General features: G+C 43.5%; 2 protein-coding genes across 2 annotated transcripts in view; one reads left to right on the plus strand and one right to left on the minus strand.

The window, feature by feature from the left end:
* Nucleotides 1-1,620, plus strand: part of LOC107569502 (choline O-acetyltransferase-like) — a 10,999-nt gene extending 9,379 nt beyond the window's left edge. The window contains exon 19 of the mRNA XM_016255608.1: nt 1,565-1,620. Within this exon, the coding sequence (XP_016111094.1) occupies nt 1,565-1,620 (56 nt within the window). The remainder of the gene's footprint in view (nt 1-1,564) is intronic.
* Nucleotides 1,621-4,758: 3,138 nt separating this feature from the next.
* The window catches only part of LOC107569517 (poly(ADP-ribose) glycohydrolase-like), a 42,227-nt gene continuing 36,610 nt past the window's right edge, over nt 4,759-10,375 (minus strand). Inside the window, exons 13-17 of the mRNA XM_016255622.1 lie at nt 7,478-7,556; nt 7,295-7,403; nt 6,538-6,643; nt 6,111-6,239; nt 4,759-5,974 (exon numbers count right to left, since the gene is read on the minus strand). Coding sequence (XP_016111108.1) covers nt 5,868-5,974; nt 6,111-6,239; nt 6,538-6,643; nt 7,295-7,403; nt 7,478-7,556 — 530 coding nt within the window. The 3' untranslated portion in view covers nt 4,759-5,867. The remainder of the gene's footprint in view (nt 5,975-6,110; nt 6,240-6,537; nt 6,644-7,294; nt 7,404-7,477; nt 7,557-10,375) is intronic.

Consider the following 10,375-nt stretch of genomic DNA (forward strand, 5'->3'; position numbering starts at 1 on the left):
GTTTAGAAATGGCTGCACAATGTTGATATATGTGACTACATGTGCCATTCATCATACTAAAATCTGACGCATTAAATCGATGTGGAGCTGCTTCTGTTCAAGGCTGTTGGAGTTAAAGGTCAGCCTGTTTTCAATCAGGCTGTCTCCGACTTTATATCAACCCTTATTGCAATGACCAGCTTTCTGCGTTTGCCCTCACTAAAACAGCCAGCAGTTTAACACAAAAATAAAAACATCTTCCTCACAGTTTAGCCAGTGTCAAGCAGACTTTACTGTGGCTCTTTCAGTGAGAATACATCAGATCTGAACCTCACCTCTCTACTTCTGCATCAGTGTGCAATGAAATCTCAAGCACTTCATACAAACTCTCATTTCTACTGGGAAACTGAAGTTCATGAACAGATGCAGACTGGAGGCAGAAAGTGGGATATCTGGTGATTTTTAGATCAATAAGCAATTTACGTTGATCCAGCGCCGCAGGCCTGATTTATGACGCGCTGGGGCCCAAAGCGAGCCGTGGGTTCCGGGTCGCCGCTCTGCTGGAGTCTCTCCTATCGGTCCAGAGGAGGAACAGCGAGTCTCTTTATGAAGGATAGCAGATATGCTTAAATGAACGAGACAATCTGACAACAATAAAATGCTCAACAATATAGTCACAAGACAAATAATATGCAGGATTTTAGTGACAAATTATTTACTAACCTCTGTTGGCATGATGCCTAAAACCATAAAATGACAAAAACTAATTTACAGCTTGAATAATACATGACTTTAACAGAATAATGTAAGTGCATTGATAAAATAAGCTACATTTCTGCTTTGGTGCATCACCATAACTTCTTTATTAAGTGTATAACTCATCTTTTGTTGTTTCAGATTCACTCACGGACTCTCAAGTCAAGTCAGTTTTATTTGTAGAGCTCTTTTCTCAGTGCACATTGTTTCAAAGCACCTTTACACTAAATCATCATATGTAATGTTTATAATATGCGAACATCTTCATGCCTTTAGCAGATTAGAGCTGAATGATAACATTTGAGTATTTGACAGCGATGCACAGATTAAGAGTTAATAACAGAGCTGAACATCATGAAAATCATTTGCTTCCGGTATTTCTATAAAAATGGGATCGGTTCTGTTTTCCCAGCCCTAGCAAGAAATCGTCTCTACACAGTAAAATGGGACCCAAACAGAAAATAAATCACACATTCACTCATCTCAGGCATTTCATATGATCTGTGTGTAAAGTCTAACAGATTTCCCATGGAGCCACAGAGAAAAGCTTTCTTTCTACGAGATTCTCTCTGTCTCCAAACAAACTCACAGAGGGCTTCAGGATCTCGAGGAATCGGAGCGGTTTGGGTAACATCTTCACAGGAGATTCAGCCATGCGAACACAAGACACAATGACTGCTTACAGTGTGCTGCATCTATGTCTTGTTCTACGAACCATTAAAACACTCCTGAAAGCACACAGTCATCTCTCAGCGACCTGAAGGGCACTGACACGCTAATAAGATAACGGGCTGATCTTTCTTACATCTGTTTGCTTACATTCATCCAGTCATCTACACTGTGATCCGGGTGTCACGTCGTGCTGAGTTCCTCGAGCGTCTGTGACTGTGATTAGCTACATATAGCTTATGTTCGTCAGCAGTTATTGTGACAAAACGATTGAACAGTGAGAACCGCCGTTATCACTGACGAGAGCCGAGAATCACTGACCTGCGAGACAAAACTCATGAGGAACCAATACTTTCCTGCATTACTTCATTTCAGCTGCTAAAGTCAAAGCCGGTCCTGACCAGGTGAAAACACGCAAGTCTTACTGCTGTGAAATTTATCAGATAAAAATAATCATTCTAGTTCCTATAAAGGCTGTAATGAAGCAGATCTGCGGTCTATTTTCAGACGTATGACCTGAAGAGACTCTTGCGTTCAGACTCACATTTGCACTTCAAATGCAGCAGAAACTGAATTAATGCAAAATAAAGAAATGAGATTCATCTGGTATTTCTGCCCTTCAGGAATCAGAATTCCCAGCAGTTCTTCAGCATCCATTTGAACATCTCTCTGGCTATTTGTCTGATGAAAGGAAATGAATGTTTGTCGTTCAGAAGAAGACGAAAAACATTATCAGTAAAGATGAGCGAGAGGAATCACTTATTAAACGATACACAATAATTCAGACACTCAGGCTTGATGTCAGACAGAGCAGAGAATCCAAACTGCAGAGACTGAGAACACAGAGCAAACACACAGAAAGTGCTACGACAGAAACATGTATTTGCATGTGACCGTGATAATACCACATCACATGCACTTTCTTGGGTATTCTTTTAAGTATCTTGATTGCATGCTAACAGTGTTGGGGAAAGTTACTTTTCAAAGTAATGCATTACAATATGACGTTACTCTCTACAAAAGTAACTAACTGCATTTATTACTTTTTATGTGAAATAATGTGTTACATTTCCATTACAATAACACTCTTATTTCAGCAATAAATTTAAAAACCCACAAATGAGATGTTCAACTAAAGTCACTTTTGCTGATCTGAATGGCTGAATTGGACCATCAAAGGTCAGCAGTGAGATTAAACACAAAGTATATTTGTGTTATTTAACAGATTTAATTATTGCGGGTTTCTTTTATTTTCTAGGAATACTGAATCTGCGAGTGAGAATAAATGCAGTTTAGTCTAGATCTACAGTAGCATCATGTTCACACAGCGCTCTGCACTCACTCCTGATTCTCTCAGCATGAGGACAGGAGAGCTGTCAGTCAATACATGGGAAACTAAGTAGCTGGCATTACTTATTTGAAAAAGTAATGCATTACTTTACTGGTTACTGGTACTTGAAAAAAGTAATCTGATTACGTAACTCGAGTTACTTGTAATGTGTTACCCCCAACACTGGCCACCGCAAACTCACTGCATACAGTGACAGAGCACAAACTATCAGCCACACACACACAGTAACCTGAGTGATATATATGTGTGTGTGTCTTTGCAGATTTTTCGTCATGTATCTCATCAACAAGGATGAGACGGAGCACACAGGCCAGGTATTTCCCATCATCCCCTCTATCATTCTAGTTCCTATAAAGGCTGTAATGAAGCAGATCTGCGGTCTATTTTCAGACGTATGACCTGAAGAGACTCTTGCGTTCAGACTCACATTTGCACTTCAAATGCAGCAGAAACTGAATTAATGCAAAATAAAGAAATGAGATTCATCTGGTATTTCTGCCCTTCAGGAATCAGAATTCCCAGCAGTTCTTCAGCATCCATTTGAACATCTCTCTGCTATTTGTCTGATGAAAGGAAATTAATGTTTGTCGTTCAGAAGAAGACGAAAAACATTATCAGTAAAGATGAGCGAGAGGAATCACTTATTAAACGATACACAATAATTCAGACACTCAGGCTTGATGTCAGACAGAGCAGAGAATCCAAACTGCAGAGACTGAGAACACAGAGCAAACACACAGAAAGTGCTACGACAGAAACGTGTATTTGCATGTGACCGTGATAATACCACATCACATGCACTTTCTTGGGTATTCTTTTAAGTATCTTGATTGCATGCTAACAGTGTTGGGGAAAGTTACTTTTCAAAGTAATGCATTACAATATGACGTTACTCTCTACAAAAGTAACTAACTGCATTTATTACTTTTTATGTGAAATAATGTGTTACATTTCCATTACAATAACACTCTTATTTCAGCAATAAATTTAAAAACCCACAAATGAGATGTTCAACTAAAGTCACTTTTGCTGATCTGAATGGCTGAATTGGACCATCAAAGGTCAGCAGTGAGATTAAACACAAAGTATATTTGTGTTATTTAACAGATTTAATTATTGCGGGTTTCTTTTATTTTCTAGGAATACTGAATCTGCGAGTGAGAATAAATGCAGTTTAGTCTAGATCTACAGTAGCATCATGTTCACACAGCGCTCTGCACTCACTCCTGATTCTCTCAGCATGAGGACAGGAGAGCTGTCAGTCAATACATGGGAAACTAAGTAGCTGGCATTACTTATTTGAAAAAGTAATGCATTACTTTACTGGTTACTGGTACTTGAAAAAAGTAATCTGATTACGTAACTCGAGTTACTTGTAATGTGTTACCCCCAACACTGCATGCAAATAATTGCATGGTAATCATTTGGATATCATGGTTTTTCCATCAGTATGTGTTGTTTCCTCAAGTTACATGATGGAGTGTGGAGGCAAGCTCTGCTCAGTCCCTTTCTCTGAATCCTGTATTCTGCAGAAACGGGGCTTGAAGCGATTGACCTCCTCCCGGCGGGTCGCTCCGTCTGACAGCTCAGTAACGAGCAGCGGGCTGCGGCTTTAAGAGCCTGGAGCTGCTGCTGATGGACAGAGGGCCTGATCACGGTGCTGCACCGTGAGGCCCGCGGGCGCATGTTTTCTGACGTCTGGTCTTGTCATGGAGCAGCGCTGTGAGGCTCTTCTCTGTCACAGACTGACAGCTTGGTTTGCCTGACATCACGTCTATATTACCCACAATGCCCACAGGAACACGTCTGTCTGATTCTCAACGTGTTGTTTCTCCAGCAGATGTGTGCAGATTTAATCAAACTAATCTTTAATATGATCAAGGACCAAAACCCCACAAAATGCACAAACAGCTGCCTCTTTGAACTCTGAGCCAGAGAAAGGCAGAGATGCGTGAGGAAATAAAGCAGATGGTGAAACCAGAATCGATCACAAACCCGTTCACACTGCGGGTAAATACGGTGTCGCTCCTCTTCTGTTCACACACACTTCACAACAAGAGAACGCGTCTCAGCTTATTCACGATTGTTCATCAGTCCTGCGGTCTCAGAGAAACACAGATCAGGATCAGAGAGAGCAGGAGTGTCTGTGGAGATTCACTAATAAATCACAGATTGTAATGTCTCTATTTGTTAATATTTCTAAATCTCTGAGTGTGTATGCGAGTCTCTGTGAAGACGAGGCCCATGTGTATTTTATAAATCTGGAATTATTGTGCGATTTATTCTCTTTTAATTTCCATTCACTGATTCATTATGCCTGTTTTAAATCATAATGGGAATTTTAAATTAATATTTATTTTGTTTACTAAAAAACATGCAGGATAAAACATGATGAAGCAGATGAAGATGTGTCATGCAGTGTTAAATCTGCACCACTTTAACTGAATGTGAATTAATTTGTTGAACTGAATGACTGATGCAAAGACGGCATGAATACTACTTATGCACCCTCTCTAATGGAGCAGACGTAAAAATAAACAGATCTACACCGAAGCAGGTCTGCTTCAGCGCTGCACACTAAACACTAGATCAGCCGTTTATTCTGCTTCCACACAGAGCTTATTCTGAAAGATTGAGATCTAAATCAAGCTCAACGTTGACTTCTCCAGACAAACCGATTGGAATCACAGATGATTTTCTCTTTTAAAAAGACTTGATTCATCTTCTCTGTCAGGGCAGAACTGTTAAACAGGTGATGATTGAATCCTTCTGTTTCTCTGTGGCTGAGCTCAGGCGAGTGTTTGACGCTCAGTGACTGTATGAGCCCGTCGTTTCTAAGGTCAAACTCATTCAGGGAGCAGAAGAGAGAGAAGCCCGACACACCGAGCGCAGATGTGCGTTTGAAATCCGTACGCTACAAAGACTGGGTTCTGCCAGCGAGCGGCCAGTCGATACGGAGCCCAGCGGGGCCAGCTTTCATCTGCTCTCAGCGCACACCGAAAGACAAACAGCTGACAGACATTTAAAACAGCTTTATTGAGGCACATACAGTGACGTTCGAGTGCAGAAAACAGCCCAGTGTGTCCGAGCTGCTGGGGTCAGAGGTCAGAGTTCAGAGGCGCTCAGAGAGGAAGCAGTAAAGTGTTTCCTGAGGTTTGCCTCTTGTAGTTTTCTTACACACACACTCATAATACTGCAGCAGCAAACTGAACACAGATCCTACATGAAAAACACAGAGGAGAAACAATGACTGATGGACACGCTCCACAAACACCCTGTGAGTTCAGATACGAGTGTGTGTGTGTGTGTGTGTGTGTGAGTGGGTGTGTGAGTGTGTGTGTGTGTGCGTTTTTACCTACGGTGGCGTGAGCGTCTGTGATCAGAGTGTGTATGTGATGGACGTCTCTGAGCAGATCTGCGTCACCAAACGTGAAGTACATCAGATCACGCTCAACCTCCGCAGCCGCCATCATCTGCAGCACAGCTAAACACACACACACACACACAATCAAATATCCTCACAAATGCTCTTAATCAATCTCTTTGCTTCCATTCTCAGTTTGTGTGGGAAGATCTGCTGGAACACATGAATCAGTCGATGGCTGATGTCAGACGTGAGCATGAATGAAGCCTTTAACTTTCACACTAATGAACACTAACAGATCAGTAGAAGAGTCCGGTGGCATTCTCTAGGTAAATGAGTGAAACAGAGAGCTTGTTTGTTTGGGATTTGGGGTTTAGTGATGTTCACTTTGATCATAACTTTTTATTTTAGGTCGTACCTTTCAGACGCGTGTCTCCACCGAAAGCTCCACAGCCCCAGTTACCGGTCGCGACGGCGGACAGATTCTCCGTCTGGACTCCAGGACGAACAAACCCACAGAAGGCCTGATGGGACGGACAGAGATATGAGTGAGGGCCTGGCAGATAATACTAACTAACCCGTCCCGTCCCTAACCAATCTTCACACTAACATGATTAAAGCGCAAGAGCTGATCTAAGAGTGAGCAGATCTGTCCTCCAGTCCCTTCTCAACATCTTCACTACGTTTGTGAGGAACTGTACTATTATTATTATTATTATTTGTCCCTCATGTATCAGTGATATTGAGCGTCTGCAGCAGATTCATTCCTTCTTTAAACTTAATGAACAGCTCTATGATCCACAATCAATCAATAATGCTTTAGTCTGTTTGTACACAATACAAATATGGAGTCATCATTCATTAGGTTTGAAATTAAACGGTAATTAAAGTTTCCAGTAAAGCGAGTGATGCATCACTGAAGTGCAGATGATCAAAGCGCCACATCAAAGAGCAGAAACAGATGCCCTCCTGCTCATCCGCTCGCATTAATAATGCACAAACCCACCACAGCAACTAAACCAAACCAGTTTAACAGCTGCTAACCGGAGTCACGTGACCACAGGGTGATTTGTTCAGATCCGTTCAGACGTTTCAGCAGTGATTTAATTTTTTACTGTTTAGATGAAGTGACTGGACAGATCTGACCCGCTGCTGTAGTGGGACGTGTCAGTGACCTTGTTGAGTTCTCTGCTCATGTGTTCAGCGTGAAACTGCTCCAGAAAGTTTCTGTAATGCAGGGCGTCTATCGCCACGATCTCATTGCATCTGCGCTTCCACTCGTCCCTGCAGACACAAACACAGCATCAGCGTCTCGGAGAAACACAACAGCAATCACTCACAGCTGTACCGCCTCACACCTGGGCGTCTGGTCGTCATGGTTACCATCCCAGCGGTAGGTATCGGAGTATCCCGAGTATCTGCTGAACTGCTCTGCACCTGTTAACACAACATCATAACACGCATACATGAGCTGAATAATGACAGCTGAAACTGAATACATTTCATAATTGATGAAATGTACAACACTTATGACTGTGAATCTGCTTTGAAACAATCTGTAATGTATAAAATGTCACTTGACTCTTTATCAGTATTGTTTTGTTGTATGAGGGTGGGTGGGGCGAGAGTTCAGGAAACCTGTTTGAAAACAGTCATTATGAAGCACACACAGAGTGTTTGGAGGCTTCAGACTCACTGAACACAATAACGTCCCTCTGAAACGCACTCATTTCAGGATCCCCAGCGAACATCTCTCAGCGTCTGAACATCCATCGCGCGGCGCACCTCCGATCATCAGATCCAGCCTTAACGTCATCTGCAGGCCACCGAGAGCTTCTGCAAATCCAATCAGAGAGTCCTGGCAGCACAGGGTCTGTCCAGCCATCGATCCGGCGTAAAGAGCGAAGCGCGAGCTCCTCCGAAGATAAGCTCATTGTCTTTATTGGAAAGGAAATTAGATAAACGCATTCCTGCTGGGAAGAATTCCTCCTCAGGTGACCTTCAGGAGAAGCTGGAGAAGAGTCTGTCCTTTGTATTTCTGAAGTGTCTTTAGTAAATGATGCTGAGTCTCAGACAGACTGAAGAAAACAGAGTAAAGGTCATCGGACGCATCTCATCTGTGCCAGAGCTAAAACGAGCATCAGTCCCGCGAGAACATTATCATCTCAGGCTTAATGTCAGGCCTTTGTCTCAAACAGCAGCGTTTATTCAGTGAAGGCCTGTGATTGAAATGATTCAGGTCACATTCTGGAGTTTCAGAGATCCGAACCGAAGGTTGTTTGATTTGACTTGCTCTATAACTGAACCCAGCACTTCTCCTTTACGCAGGAACACATACGTTAGCTAGATTTAAAGCAGCAGCATTAATGCTTTCAGTGAGGGACACACTTGCCATTTGCCTTTGGTTTCCCGGCTGGAGATACGTATCGTGACTCACTCGCATCTCCATATCTGCTCTAATGCCACCCTGACAGCGGACAGACGCTCCGCAATCAACCGCAATTCAATTAGCCAAAGCCACTTTGGCAAATTTCAGTACAGCTACAAGAAGATCCATTTTAGGCATCGATGTCTAAGAGCCGAGCGGGGAGCATGATTTAGCACACAGCTCGAGAGAGAGAGAGATAGGGGACGAGACGCAGGGGCCGGGACGTTTTAATAAAGGAGATGTCGTGGCCCCGTGCATTAGCAGAGTGACTCCAGCCGGATAATTAATTCTGCGGGACAGTAATAAAGTTAAGAGCCGTTAGTGGCGGGACAGAGAGGCAGGGGCCTGAAGGTGACTCCATGGAGACGAGATGACGAGCAGCCGAGCCGAGAATACTGATGAAGAGCACAGAAACACTCGCTCTTCAGTCACAGTCCACATGGAGGCCGATACCTGTGCAATAAAACTCCTAAACTCTCACAGATTGCATTCTCATGACTATAGCGGATATTACCGCAAACGGTCATCTCTTCTGAAGGTCCACAACTGTAGCTGAATAACAGTACATCTGAGACTGCAGTGACGCGCATCGTACCGCCTCAAACTCCACGTACTTCTGTTTCTGGATTTAGTCTGAGTGTGTGTGTGTGTGTCTGTCTCTGTGTGTGTGCGTGTCTGTGTGTGTGTGTGTGTGCGTGTGTGTGTGTGTGTGGAGAATACTGATGAAGAGCACAGAAACACTCGCTCTTCAGTCACAGTCCACATGGAGGCCGATACCTGTGCAATAAAACTCCTAAACTCTCACAGATTGCATTCTCATGACTATAGCGGATATTACCGCAAACGGTCATCTCTTCTGAAGGTCCACAACTGTAGCTGAATAACAGTACATCTGAGACTGCAGTGACGCGCATCGTACCGCCTCAAACTCCACGTACTTCTATTTCTGGATTTAGTCTGAGAGTGTGTGTGTTTCTGTCTGTGTGCGTGTCTGTGTGTGTGTGTGTGTGTGTCTGTCTCTGTGTGTGTGTGTGTGTGTGTCTGTCTCTGTGTGTGTGTGTGTGTGTGTCTGTCTCTGTGTGTGTGTGTGTGTGTCTGTCTCTGTGTGTCTCTGTGTGTGTCTCTGTGTGTGTGTGTGTGTGTGTGTGTGTGTTGAAGGGGGGTTGATGAGGAGCCCAGATTTCACAGCAGGAGCAGAACACTCCTGCTAAAGCTTGTTTAATTCACACACACACAAACACACACACACTCACTCACACACTTCTCCCGGTCAGATGGACATGTCCTGATGTCCTGCAGCTGTCGTCACACTAATCTGTGGATTGCTGGTGAAAATAGTTTTACACACCGAATGCGACTCATGAGTGCTCATGAAAACTCATAATTTGCACTCTAAGACTGTAGATAAAGCTCCTCACATCGACGCACGTCTACAGGCTTTAGAATACGTTGCTAACACAGCGCATGTAAAAACTTTTGCATCTCATGCCCGTCTTTCTGCAGTGCATGTGTGTGTGTTCAGTGACAGACGAGTGATTGAAAGAGTCTCAGCAGGTCTGGAGGTTCGAGTGCTGATTACAGTCTGAACACAAACACCACAGGAATCTCAGCGCGACCTTGTGTGTGTGTGTGTGTGTGTGTGTGTCTACCTGTGATGATCAGACACTCGTTATCGTCCAGTGCTTCAGTGAAGAGCCGAGCAGCGATGAGCTCTGGGTTTATCAGGAAACGGATTTCCTCCTGAACCAGACCAGAACCAGTCACTCCCCCCCCAACGAACCGGTTGGCAAAGTCCACCTGCAGAAAAACACACACACACACACACACA

The sequence above is a fragment of the Sinocyclocheilus grahami genome, unplaced genomic scaffold (genome assembly GCF_001515645.1).
Source record: "Sinocyclocheilus grahami isolate Dianchi unplaced genomic scaffold, SAMN03320097.WGS_v1.1 scaffold1353.1, whole genome shotgun sequence".
Classification (NCBI taxonomy): domain Eukaryota; kingdom Metazoa; phylum Chordata; class Actinopteri; order Cypriniformes; family Cyprinidae; genus Sinocyclocheilus; species Sinocyclocheilus grahami.